At 42.7% G+C, this 27897-nt stretch overlaps 1 protein-coding gene across 4 annotated transcripts in view; it reads right to left on the reverse strand.

The window, feature by feature from the left end:
* The window catches only part of PDE4D (phosphodiesterase 4D), a 1265930-nt gene that overhangs the window by 313538 nt on the left and 924495 nt on the right, over positions 1-27897 (reverse strand). For all 4 annotated transcript variants that reach the window (XM_073623087.1, XM_073623095.1, XM_073623111.1 and 1 more), the window contains exon 2: positions 24297-24488. In XM_073623087.1, coding sequence (XP_073479188.1) covers positions 24297-24488 — 192 coding nt within the window. The remainder of the gene's footprint in view (positions 1-24296; positions 24489-27897) is intronic.

A 27897-nucleotide genomic window follows, 5' to 3' on the forward strand; every position in this document is an offset into this window, starting at 1 on the left:
GAAATCAGGAGAAATCTCCCCCACAGGGACACAAGCAGTAATAAACCTTACGGAGAGTATAATCCTTCCTCATTGTACTAAAAACGTCTTTATTGCCGGGTCCCATTAACTGCAGACTTTCTCAAGCAGGGTTCCTTGAGCAATCAGTATTTTCTGACTCTCATCAGATAAGTAACCATAGACACCAATAATCACCAATAGGGATGAGCCGAACACCCCCCTGTTCGGTTCGCACCAGAACTTGCGAACAGGAAAAAAATTTGTTCGAACACGCGAACACTGTTAAAGTCTATGGGACACGAACATGAATATTCAAAAGTGCTAATTTTAAAGGCTTATATGCAAGTTATTGTCATAAAAAGTGTTTGGGGACCTGGGTCCTGCCCCAGGGGACATGGATCAATGCAAAAAAAAGTTTTAAAAATGGCCGTTTTTTCGAGACCAGTAATTTTAATAATGCTTAAAGTGAAACAATAAAAGTGTAATATCCCTTTAAATTTCGTACCTGGGGGGGTGTCTATAGTATGCCTGTAAAGGGGCGCATGTTTCCCGTGTTTAGAACAGTCTGACAGCAAAATGACATTTCAAAGGAAAAAAAGTCATTTAAAACTATTTGCGGCTATTAATGAATTGCTGGTCTGACAATACACATAAAAGTTCATTGATAAAAACGGCATGGGAATTCCCCATAGGGGACCCCCGAACCAAAATTTAAAAAAAAAATGATGTGGGGGTCCCCTAAATTCCATACCAGGCCCTTCAGGTCTGGTATGGATATTAAGGGGAACCCCGGCCAAAATTAAAAAAAAAAAAAAATGGCGTGTGGTCCCCCTCAAAATCTATACCAGACCCTTCAGGTCTGGTATGGATTTTAAGTTGGAACCCCACGCCAAAATTAAAAAAAAAAAATGACGTGGGGGTCCCCCTAAATTCCATACCAGGCCCTTCAGGTCTGGTAGGAATATTAAGGGGAACCCCGGCCAAAATTAAAAAAAAAAAAATGGCGTGGGGTCCCCCTCAAAATCTATACCAGACCCTTCAGGTCTGGTATGGATTTTAAGGGGAACCCTGCACCAAAATTTTTTAAAAAACATCGTGGGGTCCCCCTAAAAATCCATACCAGACCCTTATCTGAGCACGCAACCTGGCAGGCCGCAGGAAAAGAGGGGGGGACGAGAGAGCGCCCCCCCTCCTGAACCATACCAGGCCACATGCCCTCAACATTGGGAGGGTGCTTTGGGGTAACCCCCCAAAACACCTTGTCCCCATGTTGATGAGGACAAGGGCCTCATCCCCACAATCCTTGGCCGGTGGTTGTGGGGGTCTGCGGGCGGGGGGCTTATTGGAATCTGGAAGCCCCCTTTAACAAGGGGACCCCCAGATCCCGGCCCTCCCCCCGTGTGAGATGGTGTACCCCTACCATTTCACAAAAAAACGGTCAAAAATGTTAAAAATGACAAGAGACAGTTTTTGACAATTCCTTTATTGAAATGCTTCTTCTTTCTTCTATCTTCTTTCTTCTATCTTCCTTCGGTTTCTTCCTCCATCTTCTTCTGGTTCTACTGGTTCTTCCTCCGGTGTTCTTGTCCGGCATCTTCCTCCGCGGCGGCGGCGTCTTCTTCCCTTCTTCTCCCCGGGCCACTCCGCATACGTGATGGCATGGAGGGAGGCTCCCGCTGTGTGACGCTTCTCTCTTCATCTTTTTCAAAAATTAGCACTTTTGATTTCTCCCATAGACTTTTAAAGGGTGTTCCGCGGCATTCAAATTTGCCGCGAACACCCCAAATTGTTCGCTGTTCGGCGAACTGACGAACAGCCGATGTTCGAGTCGAACATGAGTTCGACTCGAACTCGAAGCTCATCCCTAATCACCAATATAAGAGGTCACTTTTCCAATTATCTTAAATGTAAGGGGACATTTTGTAAGGGGACATTTTTCTCTTGACCTCTAATGTGAAGGAGTAGCACAATTTTTACTGCCTAGATTTCCCTCCAAGCCATTATTATTACTACTATTTATTTCATTTCAATAATATTACTAAAAATTATGTGGTTTTATGGAGTTGTCCTGGGTGTCAAATATACTTACTACACCATATTCCTTATTCTATTATGTATGCTTATATCGCAACCTAATCTCCACGTTAATGTGCTGCATGTAGATATAGTAATTACTAGCTAGGGTTCCTTGAGACCTGAAAGTTTTTTTCAAGGGCTCCTCCAGGGCTGGACTGGGACAAAAATTTGGCCCTGGACTTCACCCAGACTGGCCCACTTTGACAGGTCTCTCCCATGCCGGCTTGCCACCCAAGCCCCCCCCCACTAGCTATTAGCCGTTCTACATTATTTCTCTTATAGGCAGTATCAGTGGGGAAGCTAGACATTATTTCACCTGGGGCAAAGAATCAGTTTGGCGCCCCCCCCCCCAATGGAACAAGATTAGGCAGGAAAGTGAGGCCGCCCTCCTTCCAGATCGTATGATGAGCTTCTAAGTGTTGACTCCTGAGCATCATGTCTGTATTCAGGCGCGCTGCATAACTAGCCAGGGAGAGGAGGTGAGCACTGCGGGGGGGGGGGGGGGGACAGAGGACTGGAGGGAGGCAGCAGTCCACTGTCACTGAAATCGGCCCACTGAGCCATCGGCCCACCGGGAAACTCCCTGTAGTCCCAATGGCCAGTACATGCCTGCGCTCCTCCTTAATAAAAGATTAAGAAAGGCTGCTATACCGTTGTCTAACCCCTCCCACATTCATAACAGATATGACCACATAAATATACCGTATATACTCGAGTATAAGTCGAGTTTTTCAACACATTTTTTTGTGCTGAAAGTGCCCCCCTCGACTTATACTGGAGTCAAGCACTTTTCTGCAGCAAAAAATTTCATTTTCCGAACCGACTTTGGGGCCATGTATCTCAGGGCCACTTTGTGCTAGGAACCCCAAATTTGGAATGTGGAACTGGTACCACAACATATCCAAAGCTGGGGTTCCTAGCACTAAGTGGCCCTGAGATACGGGGCCCCAAAATCGGTTCAGAAAATGTCATTCTCTGCTGCAGAAAAGTGCTTGACATTTTCTGAACCGATTTTGGGGCCACATATCTCAGGGCTACTAGGTGCTAGGAACCCCAAATTTGGTGTGCAAACCCAGTGGAACTGGTACCATAACATATCCAAAGCTGGGGTTCCTAGGACCAAGTGGCCCCGAGATACAGGGCCCCAAAGCCGGTTCGGAAAATGTAATTCTCTGCTGCAAAAAAGTGCTTGACATTTTCTGAACCGATTTTTGGGGCCCTGTATCTCGGGGACACTTGGTGCTAGAAACCCCAGCTGTGGATATTTCATGGTGCTAGTTCCACTGAGTTTGCACACCAAATTTGGGGTTCCTAGCACTAAGTGGCCCCTTAGATACGGGGCCCCAAAATCAGTCAACTGTGTCCATCTGCAGCAATGTCATTTCGGGACCATTTGGGTTCAGAGACCCCAAATTTTGGCTGCAGCTAGGGTGCATCTAGGAACCCTTAACTACCAAGTTTGAAGTTTGGGGGACCTATGGCTGCAAATGGGCACAGTGAGGCTGCAAATGGGCATTGTTGACCCTCTTTTCCACTTACAGTAGCTGTGCATTTCTCACCCTCGTCTTATACTCGGGTCACTAAGTTTTTCCCATTTTTTTGTGGTAAATTAGGGCCTCGACCTATACTCGGAACGACTTATACTCGAGTATATACGGTAGTAATGACTTCAAAGCAGATCTTGGATCCTGGAGTTGTGTCCTCAGTCTATGTTTAGGGTCTGAAACCACTGTGCATTGATGACATTCTTTCCTAGTCATAACACATGACACTGACTCTTGACAAAGTCATCTCGTGTGCTGCAATATACTGAATACTACTTCTATCCATCACACAGTTGAGGCTTTGTCAATCGCTTTTCATAAACAGTACACAACAGCTACCACTGGCACAGATTTTCACAATGAAGGAGCTTTCTGGGCAGACATTGCGTGGGGTACCACACAATAAAACGTATTACAACATTACACCATTACAATGCATTTGTGTTTATATCTATAGTTAAATACAAAATATGAAGTCTCTCACTCGGCATGCTGGGTGTGTTTCCATCACAGATAACAGAACTGTACAATTTATCTTGCTACTCTAAAGCTGGCCATACATGGATTGAAAATTGGGAACAGGTGTATATGTAATACATCTCAACTTTTCTCTCACTTTAACCACTTGAACGCTGATAAGATCCCCCCCCCCCCCCCCCATGACCAGGCCATTAATAATAATATGTATGTCCTTTGTTTGCCAAAAATAGAACTTTCTTTCGGTGGTATTTGATCACCGCTGCTTTTTTTATTATTTACACTATAAATAAAAGAAGCTGACAATTTTGAAAAAAAAATAAAATATATTTTTCACTTTCTGCTATAAAACATATCCAATAAAAAAATGTAAATATAAATTTAGCAATATGTATTCTGCTACATGTTTTTGGTAACAAAAATCCCAATAAGAGTATAGTTGTGCTCATAAGTTTACATACCCTGGCAGAATTTATGATTTCTTGGCCATTTTTCAGAGAATATGAATGATAACACACAAACTTTTCTTTCACTCATGGTTAGTGTTTGGCTGAAGCCATTTATTATCAATCAACTATGTTTACTCTTTTTAAATCATAATGGCAACAGAAACTAGCCAAATGACCCTGATCAAAAGTTTACATACCCCAATTCTTAAAGGGGTTGTAAAGGTAAAAGTTTTTTCACCTTAATGCATTGTATGCATTAAGGTGGAAAAACATCTGGCAAAACCAGCCCCCCCCCCCCCCCCGTTTTACTTACCTGACCCCTTGAAAGTCCCACGCTCGCTCCCAACATCCTCTTCGCCGCTCAGCCTGGCCGTTGATTGGTTACAGTGGATGGATGGAAAGCAGCGCAGCCATTGGCTCGCGCTGCTGTCAATCACATCTAATGACGCGGCGCGTCATTGGATGTGCTATGGCCACTGGCTGTATCATGGGAGCGCGCCCGCAAGCACTCAACACCATGCGAGGGAGCTTGCATGAAGGTGTTGAGTCCTTGCGGGGGGGAGCCGAGACAGCTGCCGAGGGACCCCAGAAGACCAGGTTCGGGGCCACTCTGTGCAAAATGAGCTGCACAGTGGAGGTAAGTATAACATGTTTGTTATTAAAAAAAAAAAAAAAATCTTTAGTGATCCTTTAATACCATGTATAGCCCCTTTAACATCAATGACAGCTTGAAGTCTTTTGTAGTATTTGTGGATGAAGCTCTTTATCTTCTCAGATGGGAAAGCTGCCCATTCCTCTTGACAAAAAGCCTCCAGTTCCTGTAAATTCTTGGACTGTCTTGCATGAACTGCACATTTGAGATCTCTCCAGAGTGGCTCAATGATATTGAGGTCAGGAGACTGAGATGGCCACTCCAGAACCTTCCCTTTTTTTTTGCTGTAGCCAATGACAGGTCGTCTTGGCCTTGTGTTTTGGATCATTGTCATGTTGGAATGTCCAAGTATGTCCCATGTGCAGCTTCCTGGCTGATGAATGCAAATGTTCCTCCAGTATTCTTGGTAACATACTGCATTCTTGCCATCAATTTTGACCAAATTTCCTGTGCCTTTGTAGCTCACACATCCCCAAAACATCAGCGATCCACCTCCGTGTTTCACTGTAGGAATGGTGTACCTTTCATTATAGGCCTTGTTGACTCCTCTCCAAATGAAGCGTTTATAGTTGTGGCCAAAAAGCTCAATTTTGGTTTCATCACTCCAAATGACTTTGTGCCAGAAGGTTTGAGGCTTGTCACACAAAAACATTTCTTTCACTCATGGTTAGTGTTTGGCTGAAGCCATTTATTATCAATCAACTGTGTTTACTCTATAGACTTTCCCTCCAATCAGCTCTCAGAGCTCTCCTCACTGAGATCTGCAGTTCTTCACCCCTTGGTACAACTTATGTAGGAGGATTTGTTTCATCTTTGTGTATCACCCCCCCAGTCACTTCACTGAGTTTATGTAAGGGTTTACAACCACTTTAAGGGAAATCTTTGCTGAGAAAGATATGAAGGTTGCCATTGCTGACCTCTAGCTAAAAAATATTTAAAGACCTAGACTGGCTTACTATGAATATTACTATAGGGCAGGGCTCAAAATTTTACGTCCTGAGCTACTAGCCAGGCCTCAGGAGTTAATCGCCACCAGTTGCCCCACCCAACCCCTACCCTGCCCAGCCCTGATTCTGCCCCTGAACATGCCCTCATAAATTATCTCATGAAATGACACTTAAATGTTTTATGCAGAATTAAGTTATAAAAATAAATTTTAACAACAACTTTATCAGTGCTCATCAATGCAGCCCACCCTGTGTCCAACAATGCAGCCTACCTGTGTCCATCAATGCTGCCCCACCTGTGCCCAAAAATGCAGCCTACCCTGTGTCCATCAATGCAGCCTACCCTGTGTCCATCAATGCAGCCTACCCTGTGTCCATCAATGCAGCCTACCCTGTGTCCATCAATGCAGCCTACCCTGTGTCCATCAATGCAGCCTACCCTGTGTCCTTCAATGCTGCTTCACCTGTGCCCATCAATGCTGCTTCACCTGTGTCCATCAATGCAGCCTACCCTGTGTCCATCAAAGCTGCTTCACCCTTGCTCATCAATGCTGCTTCACCCATGCTGCCCCACCTGTGCCCAAAAATGCAGCCTACCTGTGTCCATCAATGCAGCTTCACCTGTGTTCATCAGTGTAGCCTCACCTGTGTCCATCAATGCCGCCTCACCTGTGCCTAACAATGCAGCCTACCTGTGTCCATCCATTCAGCCTACCCTGTGTCCATCAATGCAGCCTACCCTGTGTCCATCAATGCAGCCTACCCTGTGTCCATCAATGCAGCCTACCCTGTGTCCATCAATGCAGCCTACCCTGTGTCCATCAATGCAGCCTACCCTGTGTCCATCAATGCAGCCTACCCTGTGTCCATCAATGCAGCCTACCCTGTGTCCATCAATGCAGCCTACCCTGTGCCCATCAATGTTGCTTCACCTGTGCCCATCAATGCTGCTTCACCTGTGCCCATCAATGCTGCTTCACCTGTGTCCATCAATGCTGCTTCACCTGTGTCCATCAATGCAGCCTACCCTGTGTCCATCAATGCAGCCTACCCTGTGTCCATCAATGCAGCCTACCCTGTGTCCATCAATGCTGCTTCACCCATGCCCATCAATGCTGCTTCACCCATGCCCATCAATGCTGCTTCACCTGTGTCCATCAATGCAGCCTACCTGTGCCCATCAATGCCACCTACCTGTGCCCATCAATGCCGCCTACCTGTGCCCATCAATGCCGCCTACCTGTGCCCATCAATGCCGCCTACCTGTGCCCATCAATGCCGCCTACCTGTGCCCATCAATGCTGCCTACCTGTGTCAATCAATGCCGCCTACCTGTGTCAATCAATGCCGCCTACCTGTGCAGGGGAAGAGAGGAGAGGAAGAGGATTACCAGCCAGATCATCAGAGCGCTGAGTAACATCACTGTGACAGCTTTCATTTCAATTGCCGAGTGTTTCCACCACTCGCCGTCACATACAGCCCCACCTCCTGGCCCAGGGACTTTGATATACGCCACACGTCCCGGGATTGGACGGGTGTTCTGTGTATCAAATGTATGTGACAATGGCTCTCTCTTCTCTCTTCCCCGGGACGATCACTGGGAGAAGGGCTCCCATTCAGCCCCACCTGCTGGCAGTGCTCACCCCCCCCCCCCCCCCCCCCCCCCCCGCTCTCAGGCAGCCCACGCTCGCCAGCCCTCATTTTCCAGAAATTTAAGGGCTGCTATGACCCCACTGGAGTCTGAAGCTTTGGGCAGCTGCCCTTATTATAATATGAAACTTGAGTATCCTTCCACAGGTGTAGTTTTTGCCCTTGCTGTCAATTTTACTAGGTACATTACCTGGTTGATTGGGCCTTGTTAAGAACTTGAGCGTATTTTGGTAATTGTAAAAAAAATCACTTTTTATGACAGATCATGGGCATTTTTTTAGGTGTATGTGAAGGCAAAAAAGAAGAAAAAAAGACATACAATATTTTCACATTTTCCAAAGTTTTATGCCTTTAAACATACTGCTAGTACAGCAAAATAACTGCTGATGTTGCAGAAATGTAGTGTGCTCCTATTGTTATCTTTGACATGACAACACAATAGGGTTAATTTACTAAAGGAAAACAGGCTGTTCACTTTGCTAGGGAAGTTGCACTTTGCAAGGAAATTATCCCCTAGAGCTTAGTGAATGCAATGCAGCTCTGCCGACTTTCATCATCCATTCATGTGTAAGGGCAAGTTCACACCATAGAAACGCAGTCCGGATGCGCTCCAGATGCTTTTTTGCATGCGCGTTTTTGATGCAGTCCAGTGCATTTTTCCCCCCTTTTTTTTGCCTTAACCTTACATAAGCACATGGGTGTTCCAGTGCGTCTTTGGTGCGTTTAGGTGTGTTGCGGTGCGTTCCTGTGAGTTTTTGATGCTTTTTACAGCGTTCCAGTACAGTCCAGTGCAGGAAAAATGAAGCATGTTCTACTTTTTTTTCTGTAACTGGAACGCACTGGAACTGCAAGCACTGGTGTAAACTTTGCCATTGAAAACCATAAACCCTACTTTAAATGCGTTTTTGATGCCGAAAAAAAACGCACTGGACTGCATGTGGTGTGAACTGGCCCTAAGCAAAAATGCTGTTTTTTCATTTTCCTTGCACGTTATTTGGTATACTTTGCAAAGTAAACATTTCAGTACACTTGCTATGAACTGGGGAAAATTCCCATGCAAAGTGCAAATTCCCTTCAACAGTGAACAGCCCATTTGCTTTTTGTAAAACAACCTAAGTATATCTTTGGTTCCTAAGCACGTCTCTTGTCAGCAACATCTACTTTATTTCTGAGGCACTACAACGAATATAGAACTCACTTTATTCTATCCCTGCTCCTTATCTTCATAACCCCTGCTTGTGCACAGGCAGTGAGCCCAGAAAGTTATCACCTCACAAGGTTTCTGGTAAAATAAACAAGTCTTTTTTGATATGACAAACTGATATGACAAACCACTTTTAATAGCATATTTAGGGGACCAAACAAGTAAAGTTCATCGTAAGGGTTTATATACACGTTAAATAAAGCCCCAAATCCTTTAAATTTAGCGCAGTGCTTTGCACATTTGTTAGAACACATAGCTAATTCTACTAGATGAAAAAATTCTGTGACTGCTGCTTTACAGAAAAAGTGAACAAACACCAAAAACAAATATTAAAAATACAATGTGTATAGCACTGCCGAAACAAAAATGTCAATAATGAGCGAAACAAATATAACGTTATGTCTCATCAATAAAACTTAAATACAATCTAAAACAAAAAGTGTTTAAACAAAACCCTTTTTTTAAATTTGTATTTCATGTTTAATTGATCATAGACACTGTTATATTTGCTTCAGTTTTTATTATTGACATTTTGTTTTGGCAGTGCACATTCACATTGTATTTCATAACTCTTTGAGGAACCGTTCACACCAGAACTCATTGCGGGAAACCCGTATTCCATGGAGCGCTTTCCTGTGTGATTCCTGGTGTGAAGCGGTGTTTTGTGAAAAGAGCCAACTCATCAAAATCTCCAATTATGTCACTTCCGGTGACTCTCCAGCAGCAATTGCAGATTTTGACGACTTCTGTTTTCACAGAACACTGGCAGCGTATACACTATGGTACAGGGTGAGTTGGCTGTTTAAACAGAACCCAGGCTAAGGAGTAAAAAAGTTTTTGCCGCCTTGGAATAGACATGTTGTTGGTTACTAGCGGAGGACTAACCTTGTCCACTTATTATATTGTGTACCGCAGTGTATACGCAGCGTATAACAGCCAGGTCATCGAAATCTGCAATTACTGCTGCTGGAGAGTCATCGGAAATGACGTAATTGGAGATTTGATGAGTTGGCTCTTTTGACAGAACACCGGCCCTGAACGATGCTTGCCATGGACCTCCAGCTGCATACACTGTTTTACTAAAGCACCCCAAATGACTACAAATCTAATCTCCAATAGTTTATAATGTTCTAATGCATATATTCAGTATATACTGTGTATATATCTATATAGATATATACACACACCTCTCTCTCTCTCATATATATATATATATATATATATATATATATATATATATATATATATATATATATATATATATATATATATATATATATATATATATATATATATATATATATGCCGCTGAGAGCCTGAGCCAGCCCCCCTCCTGCTCCCTTCAACAGCATGGTGCTCCAGTGAGCGCTGGAGGGGTAGAGCACAGAGCCGGTGACTTGACAGTCTGCTCAGAATGGAGGGGAGAACTGAGTGATCGGGGGGTGTCTGAACGCTTAGTTCTCAGTGTAGAGGTGACGGGGGACAGCTGCAACATTGAATCGATGCTGCATCCACCTAGGTGAGTATACTTTTTTTTTTTTAACAAGGTAATAAATATTTGGTTACTAGGCTTTCATTCAGGTATAGTGTATGGCAAAAATTATTTTAGTTTTTATGCAATCCATAGACAAAAAAGTAACAACTAAAAAAAAAAAAAAAAAAAAAATAGTCCTACTGTAGAAAAAAATAAAATAAAATTACGATTCTGGTACAAAGCATTGCAAAGTTATTTACAAATTAAATAACATTGTTTTATTTAACTGACATCATAGGCAGATCACAGCTCACTCACTTCTATCACCCAATCACATGCAAGGAATAATGCTGTTTTTTTATTGTCCTTGCATGTTCCCCTCAGATCTAGAGCAACTGCACTTGCAGTGCACAGACTAAATCAACCCCAGTGTGTCAGATGTCTGTGTCTTCTTTTTTTTGACAGTAGCATAATACTGCTCCTGTATTTACATAGCAACTTTCAGCCATCAGACCCCAATCCCATCTGGCATTTAGAGACTACAGGCAGAATTGCCGCGATCCTGTCTGTGATTCCAAATTGCACTGCAATAGTGGCAAAATGCTCAACGCTATTTGGGCGCCATTCATTTTTAATGCCACAGTTGTTGAGCGAGAGATCGTGGCTAACCGCATTGCAAAAGAAGCCGCGCAGAATCCCAAACCACCAGATATGAACGGGGTCTCATTCTGACAGTCAGGATCTGCTGGCAAGTGAGAGGGATGGGGGGTGGCAGCAGAATAGAAAGATAGGTCGGACTACGCACACCCTGTATGCTTTAATGAAGTTTTTCGGGGATGTGTAGAATGTCCATTATCCACATCTGGTTAAATATAAAAGATGAACTTCCTAAATGATTAAAAAATGTTACTTGTGTAAGATTTATTATTGTCAAAAACGTCAAAAGCATGCATATTTGAGAATGTGCATGGGCATTTTAAATCTTAGTGGTCACCAGAACATTTGACACCTATAAAAGATTTACCCTCACTTTTTGATCACGTAAAGTATAGTTTACAGTATAGAAGAAATAAAGTTTGTCAGTTTAGTTTTTGCTGTCTCTGTCCTATTGGGAAAATTTCCTTTCACTTCTAGCCCTGGTGGCACAATAGAAAGCTAGAAGAAATCTCTACAAAACGAGGGGAATCCCCCCTTGACCAGCTCTCACAGAAATAGAAGATCACGTTGAACGTTTTCCCTCATCTATTTTTCTGGTGACACCTCTCCATTTTAGGATTTCCCCTCACTTTTTGTCTTGGTAGCAATGGTCACCAGTGCAAATACAGGGTGAATCTCACCATTGGTGACACAGACTGCAATATCAATTTGGAAGGGGGTCTAAACCTTCACTGCTCAATCCAAAAGAGACATGTTTTTCCTTTACATACACTTCATTACTGACGAAGGCAAATAAACTTCTCGAAACAGAAAAAGGACTTCTGGATAATCTCATGTTTTTGAATGTAAGGCCTTCAAATGGGAGTCCCACCCCTCCACATGGTCTTTGCTGAACCAGACCACCTACCTATAGACAGTGTTTTCTGAAGGCTAGAGGGTCAACCACAAAGAGGTTTTAGGGAAGCTTGACTCAAAGCATCCTACTGGAATTCTCTGTCTTTGCTGCCTTTTATATCTTTTGTTGAAGGATTAAAGTATAACTAAATGCAAAACTTTTTATTTAGTTTTGAATGGATTGGAGAGGGATTAGAACACCTGTCAGGTTTTTATTGCTGTCTTTGCCTCCAATAAGGAGCTTTGCCCTCTCTATTTGCCTGTTTATCATTATCATTGAAAGTGAAAATAAAAGAAACCCCAAATTTTGAGTTGTCCCCAGGAAAGTAATAGCGGATAAATTTTCCAATGGGGACACTAGTTCTGGAGACCTGGCGGTCCCAAAGGAATTCCTTTAATTTGCAGAAGTTTTCTCTCACTTCCTGTTTTGGACATGGGACAGGAAGTGAAGGGAAATCTTCACAATGGAAAACAGATAAACAAAGAACAAAAGAAACAAAAATACTGATAGGGGTTATAATCCTCCCTGACTCTATCCAATATTAAAAAAAAAGTTTTGCCTATAGTTCTACTACCAATTTTATTTTAGGTACTTATATAGTGCCGTCAATTTACACAGCGCTTTACATATATATTGTACAGTCACATCAGTAATCTTGCACTGTTATGCACGTGATTGGTTTCGATGGATAATATAATATAGGGAGTTCTTTTTTAAGACACTGATAAGCAAGGCTGAATAATTTCTCTTTAAACTGACAGCAGATGATGTGACAGAGTGGCTTGGCTTTTGCTAAACCATTTTCTGGAATTCTCGGAGCTGGAAATTGTTCATGTAAATAGAAGAGACACTTTTTTGAACTCATTATGCCCAAATCCATTATGCTTCGTGGATTGTCTTGTCTTACACATAACATTTTTATAGACAGCTGCAGAGTAAACACCATGATAAATATATCTGTTTACACTGCCACACTGAGCGCACACTGGGAACAAAACCTTGTCCATCTCCCACAATTGTCAGAAAAACAGTGCCATGGGCTACGGCTGAGCATTCTGACATCCTAAAATTATTTTTTCCCCCCAATTTATTATGCCAGTAACTTGTGTAAATCACAGTGAATGACAACGTTGCTATACCTTGGTTTAATCTAATTCAGCATAGTGAAATGTAATAGGCAATGCTGGAACCACTACGGGCATGGGAGATGCAGCTACACAGGGGCATTCGCTACAGGGAAGGGAGGGAAGGGAAGGGGGTTATAAAAAGGCACCTGCCATCAGATAAACCAGGAGGCTGCCATTACTCACATATCCTTCTAAAAAGGTTTGTTGACTGGCTGTCAAGTGGAGCCCTCTTCCTTCAAGACTGAGTCACTGACCTGGAACAAGTACCCCTTCAATTTAACAGTTTCAAAAACAGTTACATTCCCGGTACATGTCGGGAATGTAACTGTCACATTGGTTGGCTCTCATCTAAACTGTCAAACAGTCAAATAGCTGGTGTCATAACTATCACATGTTCAGCATCACGGCAGAAGATGATCAGAGGCCAAGATGACAGCTTCCTTGGCTGACAACGATAGGAGGGTTTAGTTCTGCTTTAAAACTTTTCTCATACTTCCTGATCTTCACTCAGAAATGAAGGGGGCTCATATCATCCAGGAAATTTGCATTTTCACAACCAATCAGCAATAGCAAACTCCACATTTCATATGTGCCCTGTTTGATTTCAAGCATTTGGTATTCAAATGTGTGTTAACCCTGATTTCTTATTTTGTCTGTATCCCCCCTACAGTTGACTTCAGATCTTGGCAAATATCCATACCCTCTTCACTGTCATCTTACAGAGTACTTGATTTCAGGGGGGATGCAAGTTCAGTTTCAAGGGGTTGTACTGGGGTGATGCCTGCAGCTGCAAGCATTAAGCCGGTACCATTTTTTAGAGCAGATGGTCAGCTTTCTTGTAATAACAATGGATGTGGCTAATCAGCTGCTTGCTGTTATTACAAGCAGTGGGAGGGGACGTCCCCCCGTCCCACCGTCTTCCCATTCCTCTCCCATTCCACTGGGAGGCCCGAGCGATCAGTCAGCATGTCCACCGGCTGGCCAGAGACCCGAACAAAGCCGGAATCGGCTTTGATCAAGTCTCGGATCTAGTAACCCGGAAGCGATGTCAAGACATCACTTCTGGTTTATTGAAGACTTAAAGGTGCCAGATTTAAAAAAATGACAGTATTCAAAACAGCCAAGCTTGGCATTTTGACTGCTTTTAAGTGCAAAGGAGGGATTTGTCGTCTTATAGACTCCAGATCCCTCCATACTTGTCACCACCTATTACTGTCACAAGGGATGTTTACATTCCTTGTGATAGCAATAAAAGTGATCAAAAATAAAAAGGGACAGTGTAAAAAAAAAAAAATACAAAAATACAAAAAAAATGTAAAGTGCCCCATCCCTCCGTACTCACGCGCAGAAGCGTAAGCATACCTAAGTCGTGCCCACAAATGTACACAGTGTTCAAACCACTCGGGAGGTATCGCCGCGATTGTTAGAGCAAGAGTAATAATTCTAGCACTGGACCTCCTCTGTAACTCTAACCAGGTAATCTGCATACATTTTTAAAGCATTGCCTATGGAGATTTGTAAGTACCGTAGTTTGTCGCCATTCCACGAGTGTGTGCAATTTTAACCACTTCCCGCCCGCCCTATAGCGGATTGACGTCCGGGAAGTGGTTTTGTTATCCTGACCGGGCGTCATATGACGTCCAGCAGGATAACATGCCGCCACGCGCCCCCGGGGGCACGCATCGCGGTGATCGGTGGAGCGGTGTGTCAGCCTGACACACCACTCCACCGATCTTGGTAAAGAGCCTCCGCCGGAGGCTCTTTACCACGTGATCAGCCGTGTCCAATCACGGCTGATCACACTGTCAATGGGAAGAGCCGTTGATCGGCTCTTCCTCACTCGCGTCTGACAGACGCGAGTAGAGGACAGCCAATCGGCGGCTCTCCTGGCAGGGGGGGTCTGCGCTGATTGTTTATCAGCGCAGCCCCCCCTCAGATCACCACACTGGACCACCAGGGATCATCACTAGGACCACCAGGGAATGGGTAACATGTGGATGGCAAGGTATGAACCCCATGGCCATCCACATGTGCCCAATCTGTGCCAATCAGTGCCCACAAATGGGCACTGATTGGCACCATTATGTCCAAGATCTGCCCAGCAATGCCCCCAATGTTTTATCAGTGCCACCTGTCATTGCCCATCGGTGCCACCTGTCAGTGCCCATCTGTGCCCATCAGTGCCCACCTATCAGTGCCCATCAGTGCCACAAATCAGTGCCACCCATAAGTACCCATCAGTGCCACCCATATGTACCAATCAATGCCACCTACGAGTGCCCATCAATGCCTCCTACGAGTGCCCATCAGTGCCGCCTACGAGTGCCCATCAGTGCCACCTATAAGTGCCCGTCGGTGCCACCTATGAGTGCCCATCAGTGCCGCATACCAGTGCCACCTATCAGTGCCCATCAGTGCCACCTATCAGTGCCCATCAGTGCCGCCTATCAGTGCCCATCATCAGTGCCACCTCATTGGTGCCCATCAGTGCCGCCGTATCAGTGCCCGTCAGTGCAGCCATATCAGTGCCCATCATTGAAGGAGAAAACGTACTTATTTACAAAAAATTTTAACAGAAACAAATAAAAACGTATTTTTTTTCGAAAATTTTCGGTATATTTTTATTTGTTGCGCAAAAAATAAAAACCCGCAGAGGTGATCAAATACCACCAAAAGAAAGCTCTATTTGTGGGAAAATGATAAAAAATTTGTTTGGGTACAGTGATGGATGACCGCACAATTGTCAATCAAATTGCGACAGCGCTGAAAGCTGAAAATTGGCCTGGGTGGGAAGGTGTCTAAGTGCCTGGTATTGAAGTGGTTAAAGCATGACATGTTTGGTATCTATTTATTATTATTTATTCTTCCAAAAAAATTGCATTTGAAAGACCGCTGAACAAATACAGCGTGACATAAAATATTGCAACGATCGTCATTTTATTCACTAGGGTCTCTGCTAAAAAAAATGCATATAATGTTTGGGGGTTCTAAGTACTGTATATACTCGAGTATAAGCCGACCCGATTATAAGCCGAGGCACCTAATCTTGCCACAAAAAACTGGGAAAACTTATTGACTCAAGTATTAGCCTAGGGTGAGAAATGCGCAGCTACTGTAAGTGGAAAAGAGGGTCAACAATGCCCATTTGCAGCCTCACTGTGCCCATTTGCAGCCATAGGTCCCCTGAACTTCAAACTCGGTAGTTAAGAGTTCCTAGATGCCCCCTAGCTGCAGCCAAAAGTCTGTCCAGAAAATGTAATTCTCTGCTGCAGAAAAGTGCATGACATTTTCCGAACCGACTTTGGGGCCCCATATCTCGGGGCCACTTAGTGCTAGGAACCCTGGGATATGTTGTAGTGCTAGTTCCACTGGGTCTGCACACCAAATTTGGAGTTCCTAGCACCAAGTGGCCCCGAGATACGGGGCCCCAAAGTCAGTCAACTGTGTCCATCTGCAGCAATGTCATTTCGGGACCCTTTGGGTCCAGAGACCCCAAATTTTGGCTGCAGCTAGGGGGCATCTAGGAACCCTTAACTACTGAGCTTGAAGTTCCGGGGACCTATGGCTGCAAATGGGCACAGTGAGGCTGCATATGGGCATTGTTGACCGTCTTTTCCACTTACAGTAGCTGGGCATTTCTCACCCTAGGCTTATACTCCAGTCAATAAGTTTTCCCAGTTTTTTGTGGTAAAATTAGGTGCCTTGGCTTATATTCAGGTCGGCTTATACTCAAGGTTTGTTGTAATGTTAGTTCCACTGGGTTTGCACACCAACTTTGGAGTTCCTAGCATCAAGTGGCCCCGAGATACGGAGCCCCAAATTCGGTTTGGAAAATGTCATTCTCTGCTGCAGAAAAGTGCTTGACTCGAGTATAAGCCGAGGGGGGCATTTCAGCACAAAAAAATGTGCAGAAAAACTCGGCTTATACCCGAGTATATATGGTAATCTTCTAGCAAAAATACAGATTTGAACTTGTAAGCAACAAGAAAAAGGTTTTCGCACTTTAAAACTCAATTTATTAAGAATTTCGAAAACAAATTACATCGCATTTCTACATAGTCACCTTCCTTTGCGACGCATTTTTCCCAGCGTCGTACCAAATTTTTTAATGCCATCAGCAAAAAATTTTTTTTGGTAGCGCGACTGATGCACCGCTGCTTTCACATCATCATCACATGAAAATCTTCTTCCCCTTAAACCTTCTATGAGCGGTCCAAAAAGGTGGAAATCAGATGGTGCTATATCTGGTCAATAAACTGGGTGTTCCATAACCTCCCACTCATAAACGACTCTACGAGAGAGAGAACTCTATCCCCATACTAAGCACACAAATGCAGAGATGAATTTGTGCTCACGGCACACCTTTTGCCCACAAAAAGCATACGACAGAACGCAATTTATACGTTTCGAAGCCATCTTCACCACAGCATGACAAGTCTTAAACTAAGCTGCAAGGTCAGCTGGCTTGCCAGACAGACTAGTCACATGACACTCTCAGACACGACCAAGTATTACTCCTCCCACCCTCACCATTTCCAACCAAAATATAAAAGTACGGATCCTTTTGAAGACCTGCTGTATAAGGAATACAAGGGGTAAAACTCATACCAAGACAAATGAAGCTACACTCATGGATGAGCGATATCCCTGCAACAGCTTCTGCACTTCTGGTAGGGAATCACTCTCACATCTACCTTATGAATGCATTGTTCCCTTTGGAAAAAAGCAGGATATTAATGTACACTGATATACTTGGATGAGGAAAAGCCTTTGTAGAAAGTATTGTCAGCTTTCATCACTCAAAGATAAGCATACAAATGAAAATTCTAACATTTCAAATGCACTCAAAAGTTTAGTTCTACTATGGCAACTTTGGCTGTAGTAATAAAGCAGTACAGAGCTAGAGGAATGAGGTATAAGTGTGGGTGCAAGATCCAGCATTTACACAATCTCACAAAAGTGAGTACACCCCTCACATTTTTGTAAATATTTAATATCTTTTTATGTGGCAACACTGAAGAAATTACACTTTGCTACAATGTAAAGTAGTGAGTGTACAGCTTGTATAACAGTGTAAATTTACTGTCCCCTCAAAATAACTCAACAGACAGACATTAATGTCTAAACTGCTGGCAACAAAAGTGATTACACCCTTAAGTGAAAATGTCCAAATTGGGCCCAATTAGCCATTTTCCCTCCCCGGTATCATGTGACTCATTAGTGTTACAAGGCCTCAGGTGTGAATGGGGAGCAGGTGTGTTACATTTGGTGTTATCGCTCTCACACTCTCATACTGGTCACTAAAAGTTCAACATGGCACCTCATGGCAAAGAACTCTCTGGGGATCTGAAAAAAAGAATTGTTGCTCTACATAAAGATGGCCTAGGCTAAAAGAAGATTGCCAAGACCCTGAAACTGAGCTGCAGTACGGTGGCCAAGACCATACAGCGGTTTAACAGGACAGGTTCCACTCAGAATAGGCTTCGCCATGGATGGCCAAAGAAGTTGAATACACACACATGTTCAGCATCATATCCAGAGGTTGTCTTTGGGAAATAGACATATGAGTGCTACCAGCATTGCTGCAGAGCTTGAAGGGGTGCCACACACTGCATCAAATTGGTCTACATGGCTGTCATCCCAGAAGGAAGCCTCTTCTAAAGATGATGCACAAGAAAGCCCGCAAACAATCTGCTGAAGACAAGCAGACTAAGGACATGGATTACTGGAACCATGTCCTGTGGTCTCATGAGGCCAAGATAAACTTATTTGTACTCCACACATGCTTGACACCATCTGAACCAAAGACAAGTGTGTCTTGCCTACAGTCAAGCATGGTGGTGGGACTGTCATGGTCTGGAGCTGCATGAGTGTTGCCAGCACTGGGGAGCTACAGTTCATTGAGGGAACCATGAATGCTAACATGTACTATGGCATACTGGAGCAGAGTGTGATCCCCTCCCTTTGGAGACTGAGACGCAGGGCAGTATTCCAACATGATAACGACTCCTAACACACCTCCAAGACAACCACTGCCATGCTAAACAATCTGAGGGTAAAGGTGATGGACTGGCCAAGTATGTCTTCAACCTAAACCCTATTGAGCATCTGTGGGGCATCCTCAAACAGAAGGTGGAGGAACACAAGGTCTCTAACATCCACCAGCTGTGTGATGTCGTCATGGAGGAGTGGAAGAGGACTCCAGTGGCAACCTGTGAAGCTCTGGTGAACTCCCCTGCCCAAGAGGGTTAAGGCAGTGCTGGAAAATAATGGAGGCCGCACAAAATATTAACACTTTGGGCCCAATTTGGAAATTTTTACTTAGGGGTGTACTCATTTTTGTTGCAACCGATTTAGACATTAATGGCTGTGTGTTGAGTTATTTTGAGGGGACAGCAAATTTACACTGTTATACAAGCTGTGCACTCACTACTTTACATTGTAGCAAAGTGTCATTTCTTCGGTGTTGTCACATGAAAAGATATAATAAAATATTTACAAAAATGTGAGGGATGTACTCAGTTTTGTGAGATACTGTATATAAATAAAGACATTTATAATATTGAAGCTTATGAAGTATTACAATGACCCCTGAACAATTAAACCCATCAGTGTTACTGATATGCAGAAGAAATGTTGTTGCGGGACCAGTGGACAGATTTCATTAGGATAAGCCTTCCATGGCGTCACTGGAATTTAGATTCACAGGAATTATGTCATGTTCCTGGCATAGGACAAATAGAAAATGATACATGGCAACAAAGTGATCTGTACACTACAGTCCCCTGTATTCTTATTATAATCCCCATATACTTGTTTTGTAGCAAAGTGTGCCTGGAAATCTAATGTGCTGGTAACATAAGATGAGATAAAATATCCAGTGCTTTGTGAAAGGTGTAAGAAGGTATTTTGATTTCTTCTGGAATAGGGTATTGTGGTTCCTAACAAGCTGAATTCTACTCTACCACCAGTGGTGATCTATATAGCTGCAGGACCAAGCCGAGGCAGAAGCAGAAGAGGCACTTGGGCACAGTACTGCTACAAGCACAGCTGAAGTGGGAGACTTTTCTTTCTCTGAATTGCCCAGTCACATTACTTGCACTGTGCAAGACTGAGCTCTCAAAATGACCATGGCTCTCCCTGTGTAACCAGCAGCACTCCGCATGACAGCTGTCCATTCTGTATCGGGAGCTCTATGTGCTCCTGATAAAGAGAATGCAGAGAACGGCTGTCACATACTTCTGATGATTACATAGGCAGAGCTATGTTCTCCCTGTGTAATCTGCAGGCCTGGGCAATTAGACAAGCTCAAGCAATGATCTGCATTCATATACACTATATTACCAAAAGTATTGGGACACCTGCCTTTACATGCACGTGAACTTTAATGGCATCCCAGTCTTAGTCCGTAGGGTTCAATATTGAGTTGGCCCACCCTTTGCAGCTATAACAGCTTCAACTCTTCAGGGAAGGCTGTCCACAAGGCTTAGGAGTGTGTCTATGGGAATGTTTGACCAATCTTTCAGAAGCGCATTTGTGAGGTCAGACATGGATGTTGGACAAGAAGGCCTGGCTCGCAGTCTCCAGTCTAATTTATCCCAAAGGTGTTCTATCGGGTTGAGTTCAGGACTAGAGTTCCTACACCCCAAACTTGCTCATCCATGTCTTTACGGACTTCACTTTGTGCACTGGTGCGCAGTCATGTTGTAACAGGAAGGGGACATCCCCAAACTGTTCCCACAAAGTTGGGAGCATGCAATTATCCAAAATGTCTTAGTATGCTGATGCCTCAAGAGTTCCCTTCACTGGAACCAAGGGGCCAAGCCAATCCCCTGAAAAACAACCCCACACCATAATCCCCCTTCACCAAATGATTTGGACCAGTGCACAAAGCAAGGTCCATAAAGACATGGATGTGCGAGTTTGGGGTGGAGGAACTTGACTGCCCTGCACAGAGTCCTGACCTCAACACCGATAGAACACCTTTGGGATGAATTAGAGAAAGACGGCGAGCCAGGCCTTCTCGTCCAACATCAGTGTCTGACCTCACAAATGTGCTTCTAGAAGAATGGTCAAACATTCCCATAGACACACCTAAACCTTGTGGACAGCCTTCCCAGAAGAGCTGAAGCTGTTATAGCTGCAAAGGGTGGGCCAACTCAATATTTAACCCTACGGACTAAGACTGGTAAGCCATTAAAGTTCATGTGCGCGTAAAAGCAGGCGTCCCAATACTTTGGTAATATAGTGTATGAATGAAAGCTACTATTGTAGTTTGCATTCATGAATTACTACTATATGTAAATTGTAAAAATTGTTTAATTTTTTTAAATAACATTTTTGCCTCTTATTAACCCTTCCTAAAGCCTTATCAGTTTTATGAACTCATTATTCACTTAGCATTTTCTCTTTTTTTATTTTAGAATAAGGAAATGTGAAACAGGTGCAGCGCTCAGAACAGTGGAACCAGTGTGCAAGCTTGTAATGGGATCCACAAAAGGGTGCTCTGGCTCAGATGTCCTCCAACCATCAATTACAAGTGATACTTGAACGAAATGATAAAGCCGGGAGCTCCAAAGTCCATACTTTGTACATGATAGTGAGTATAAAACAGGGGCTTACTTGTTTCGGCAGGAACCTTGATCACAGCACATGCCGAAACGCGCAAGCCAAGTTTTATACTGACTATCATGTACAAGTAACTTGCATGGACTTTGGAGTTCTCGGCTCTGTCATTTTGTTCAAGTATCACTTTTATTTTAAAATCATTTTAATTCAAATTTATTTAAAAATTTGTGTTTGTAGAACCAAATTAAAATATGATTTGTACCAGAAAGAAATTATTCTAGTGCCTTTATAAAAAAAGGAACAATATTGCAAAAAAAATTTGTTAACCCTAATTCGTTTTTTAACCCTAAAATTTGCAATTAAAATTTTAGTTAACCCTTATTATTTTTCTTAACTCTTTCATTCCCTTGGAACAGTAATAAGAAGAGCCGGCAAACTGTAATCCTTGAAGTGTCGTTTATTGGAACATCAGAGTGACAATAAAGCTTTATTGTTTTATTGTCACTCTGATGTACCAATAAATGACACTTCAAGGATTACAGTTTGCCGGCTCTTCTTATTACTGTTGAATTGGAGTGTGTTGGGACACATTGAGCCTCGGCACCTGTAAGTGGACCTGGTGTATGGATTGAGCTGTCCCTGCAGAGAGCGCTGTTACCTTTCTTCTTTTATTCCTTCCTTTAGGTCTCATTCCAGGGATTCAAGTAGCTGGATGTACAGGTAGATGTGGACAGTTGCTGTTAATGAAAGGGTATTATGCTTTCCCTGCAGTAAAATCAATGCAGCTTTGTCACTCCTGATAACACAGTCAATATCACCTGGGATGTAGAGCTAGCATAATCCTATGGGGCACCCTATATCCGAAATAAATGACATAGGGTGTCCTCTCGGATCCAAGCTTCAATGGTCTGGAGAGGTTTTCGTCCTTTGTAATTATGTTACAGTATTTCAATACTTAAGTAAATGAATGTAATGAATTAAATAAACCAAAAGTAATGGCGATGGAAGAACTATAAATATTGTAATGGCATATATATTTTTTAATTGAATATTAATAAAAATTAGCTTTTATTTTCAAGCTGAATCTAGCTATGATTGTATAAATCAGAATAAATGTACATTTCTGTTGCTTGGAATCACAGCAAAAGTAATCTCTGTGTATAAAGCACCCCATTAAGCAAATTCCCTGCTCTCGTAATTGGCTCACTGCTCGAAAATCTGCACAGAGCTTGAGGTAAAGAGTCAGGCATCCCTATCACTATTTGTAAAGTACTGTATATCTAAAGCCTTTTTTTTTTTAGATTGAGTAGAGGAGAGATAAAACTCTCACAAGGAAGCGAGAGGACATCTCATTGATGTAAGGGAAATCCCTCACAGGTACTGCACATGCAGCCTCACTCATTTCTTCGGGAAAGCCCCTATCCGAGTGATTGCTTGAGGCTGCCATAAGTTCGGCTTTCCCATAGAAATGAATGGGGCCATGGCTTGTAGAATAAACAGTTCAGCCAAGTATGATTACATTATTCAACTACTAGGTAACCATACCTATAACTACCCATCTGTGCTTATACTATTCAGCAACTCCAACCCATTTGTCAGTGTACAGCATAGCTCAACCCTAAATATTCTGAAGCTGCCCCAACTTACACCTGAAGTAGGAATTCCACTTTAACCTCTTGGCGCCAGCGCCTCCTGGCCCTTTAAGGGTTTTCAGATGCAGTGAGGTGGGGCGGGGTCTATGATCATGTGCCCACCGTGATTGGCGGTCGCATGATCAGAAGCTTTCTATTAGCCGTGGGTAAATGTGCTGGGAGCGCACAGGATGCGCGCTCTCAGGACAGCTGTGTGTGCAATGTGGTACACATATATGCAGCCGCTCAGCGCCAAGGCCCACCCGCCAAGAGGCCGCCTATTTGCATGCCGTCGGCACCAACAGGTTAATGAATATACCGTAGAGCTACATTATTTTATACATCTTTTATGCCTGCTTGGAAATTCGCTTTAAAAAGTAAAATTACATTTTCATCCTTGTTTGGGACTGTCGCAATCTAAAGAATTTTATTAATGTGTTACTAAGTTAAGTACTAAGAGGGAGAGTGGTTTTCTTTTAATGTCGGTTACAGACATTACTAGGTTTAGAATTTAACAGAAAGTCGTCAGAGCTACGACAGCACAGTATAATGCTTACTAAAGCTAAATTCATTTTGCAAACACAGTAATAGTATACTGGGCATTAGACATTATAATGTGTACTTGTTCTGCTGTATTGTGGAATTTAAGAAAAAGTGCAAGGATGGAATTATGGGAGCTGCCAATGCTAAAAATTGTTTTTACAAATGCAAACTCCAGGGCTGTCAAGCTGCATGCTTGTTCTGGGGCACCTTATATGCACATGTTTTTCTGGTTCAGCGATCCCCTATGTAGAGATACAAAGATAAAGATGACAGCACTGGAACCTATACCTTCAAAATAAGTCAGAAATGATCCATATTCCATATTTCTACTTTAAAAAAATGCTGAATGTCTGTGCATGAAGACAAACGCAAAGGAAAATATCTGTAATAGTAAGTACTCACATATCACTAGCGATGGAGGAGTTCCTAGACATGGACTTTGGCGAGAGGTCATAGTCGCTGTCTGACCTGTACAGGAACGATTCCCTTCGTTGACTGTGGACAAAATTTGCCTGTAGAATCAGCCCTGATCCTGGGCTCGTCATGGGATCCAGGGGACTCCGTCCCGATGAGGTGCCATTGTCCACATCAAAACTGCAACAAGAACAGACATACTTTAAAAAAAAAAAAAAAACAGTACCAAAAACAGCAAACGAGGAGCCCCTGCATAAACAATAACAACCATAATGATAAACGAAAAGCAAATATCTATGACATTTAATTAGATCTAGATGCTAAACATAAAAATTATCAAGGAACTCACAACAGATAGGAATCTTTCAGATTATTCTGGACAGAGTGATTCTTCTGTATATTTTCCCTGGTGTCTTCATCTAGACAACTCTTGTAGACTTGTCTCATTAAGTAATAGATACTCTGGTCATTTGAGGACACTTGTACATTACATGTAGATAAGCTTAGGCTTCATTACCTTAATCACCTTTTATTTTTTCCCTTTCTTTTCCGATCTTTCTTATTCACCATTTCCTATATATACTTCCGCTATCCTCTATTAGATTGTAAGCTCTTCTGAGCAGGGCCCTCTTAATCCTTTTGTATCTTATTGTATTATAACTATATTTTCTCCCTTTTATATTGTAAAGCGCTGCGTAAACTGTTGGCGCTATATAAATCCTGTATAATAATAATAATTAATGGTTTTCCTGCATTTCCTTTCTTAACCACTTCAGCCCCGGACCATTTGGCTGGCAAAAGACCAGAGCACTTTTTGCGATTCGGCACTGCGTCGCTTTAACTGACAATTGCGCGGTCATGCAACATGACTCCCAAACAAAATTGGCGTCCTTTTTTTTCCCACAAATAGAGCTTTCTTTTGGTGGTATTTGATCACCTCTGCGTTTTTTATTTTTTGTGCTATAAACAAAAAAATTGCGAATTTTGAAAAAAAGAAAACACATTATTTTTTACTTTTTGCTATTATAAATATCCCCATAAAATATATAAACAAAACATTTTTTTCCCTCAGTTTAGGCCGATACATATTCTTCTACATATTTTTGGTAAAAAAAAAAAAAAAATCGCAATAAGCGTTTATTGATTGGTTTGCGCAAAAGTTATAGCGTCTACAAAATAGGGGGTAGTTTTATGGCATTATGATTTTTTATTTTTTTTTACTAGTTATGGCGGCGATCTGCAATTTATATCGTGACTACGACATTATGGCGGACACATCGGACATTTTTGACACTATTTTGGGACCACTGTCATTTAAACAGCGATCGATGCTATAAAAATGCATTGATTACTGTGTAAATGACACTGGCAGTGAAGGGGTTAACCACTAGGGGGCGGGGAAGGGGTTAAGTGTATCCTAGGGAGTGATTCTAACTGTTAGGGGGCGTGGCTTACTGTGACACGTCACTGATAGCTGCTCCCAGTGAGAGGGAGCAGACGATCAGTGTTGTGTCACTAGGCAGAACAGGGAGATGCCTTGATTACAAAGGCATCACCCCGTTCTTCCATTCTGAGACCCGATCGCGGGACACCGGTGGACATCCGCGGGTCCCGCGGGCAGGGTCACGGAAACCGCGGCGGGTGCGCGTGCGTGCTAGGGGGCAGGTTCAAAGCAACTTATATATACATTGCTTTGCCTGCTCGTGCCATTCTGCCGACGTAAATGTGCGTGAGGCAGTCGGCAAGCGGTTAAAATGGAACTTTACTCATAACAACTTGATAAAAAATAATGTTCTTTAGAAAGGAACCTACATTCCACATTAATAATTATGCTACAAAAAATTAGTGTGTGCTATAAATTGCCTCCAGCATTGCTCCTGTTTCTTCTTGCCGGAGGCTGCCATGTTGCTGAAGCCCAGAGCCCCTGAAGTAAAATTATAAAGCGGAACTAAACCCATCGATTAACAGTTTTAAAAAAACAGTTACATTCATGGAATGCCGAGATTGCCAACTGTCATATTTGCTTGTGTTGTGAATCAAACTGTCAAAGCATCAAAAAAATAAAAAAAATAAATAAAAAAATAAAAATTTTGTTTCAGTACAGCGTTGTCATTGAAAGTGCGACGACGAAAGCTGAAAATTGGCCAGGGCAGGAAGGGGATAAAAGTGCCCAGTATTGAAGCGGTTAAACATTATAGGCACCTATTTTTTATGTTTTACATAGCTATACCTGCAGGGGCCAGCCTGAAGTGATCTGGCAGGACTTAATTTTCTGACTAAAGTCCCAATTTAAAGTGCTCCCCCCAGTGAAGGGAAATCTCCCCAATGGGAAACAGATGGCAAAAAAATGAACCCTTATGCCCCGTAAACACACGATCGGACTTTGTTCGGACATTCCGACAACAAAATCCTAGGATTTTTTCCAACGGATGTTGGCTCAAACTTGTCTTGCATACACACGGTCACACAAAGTTGTCGGAAAATCCGATCGTTCTAAACGCGGTGACGTAAAACACGTACGTTGGGACTATAAACGGGGCAGTGGCCAATAGCTTTCATCTCTTTATTTATTCTGAGCATGCGTGGCACTTTGTCCGTCGGATTTGTGTACACACGATCGGAATTTCCGACAACGGATTTTGTTGTCGGAATATTTTATATCCTGCTCTCAAACTTTGTGTGTCGGAAAATCCGATGGAAAATGTGTGATGGAGCCTACACACGGTCGGAATTTCCGACAACAAGGTCCTATCACACATTTTCCGTCGGAAAATCCGACCGTGTGTACGGGGCATTACAGTGATGCCTTAACTCAACTAATTATACACCTGATAAAGTGTAAATAAAATGTAAATACACATATATATATATATATATATATATATATATATATATATATATATATATATATATATATATATATAGTGAACACCAGGTGATAAGTGAAAATCACATAACGAGTTATACAAAAAAAATTATTTAAAAAAATTCCACACAAAATTCCACTGCAACTCATTAATTTGCAAGGATCTAATCCAAGACAAAAAAAACATTTAACAGCAAAAAATGTTCATTAGGTTGTTGTGATAAAGTCTTTCAAAAAGTGATGTCTTCTTTCCAACTTCCACCACACCCAAGTGTTGAGTGGACCCACTCCCAATGAAAAACTCACTCACCAGCTCCAGCTATGCTAATATCCTTTCCATATGAGAGAATTTAGAGGATATTAGCATAGCACTGTCACTTCATTAGGGGGTACCATACACTCCACTGGAGAGGGTCTAGCTAATGCATTTATGTGGAGCTTGAGCCCCTATGAAATGCATTTGTGTGCTTGTACCTTTATGTAATTTATTATGTCTGACTATAAGGTATGCATGCAGTGATTTAACAGTGGATACTTGCCCAGTTAATGATGTACACTATTTAGTGAGACTGCATCGTCTGAGGAAAGTATGCATTGTTGCAAATCGGTGAGCAGAGCATGCAAATATAGAGACGATAGGTATGCTAGATGTAGTTCTAAATAGAGGGGGAGATAATGATAAAGCTATGGCCGGCACCTACCAGTGGTTGTTTTAGTTAAGCT

The sequence above is a fragment of the Aquarana catesbeiana genome, linkage group LG01, assembly GCF_042186555.1.
Source record: "Aquarana catesbeiana isolate 2022-GZ linkage group LG01, ASM4218655v1, whole genome shotgun sequence".
Classification (NCBI taxonomy): domain Eukaryota; kingdom Metazoa; phylum Chordata; class Amphibia; order Anura; family Ranidae; genus Aquarana; species Aquarana catesbeiana.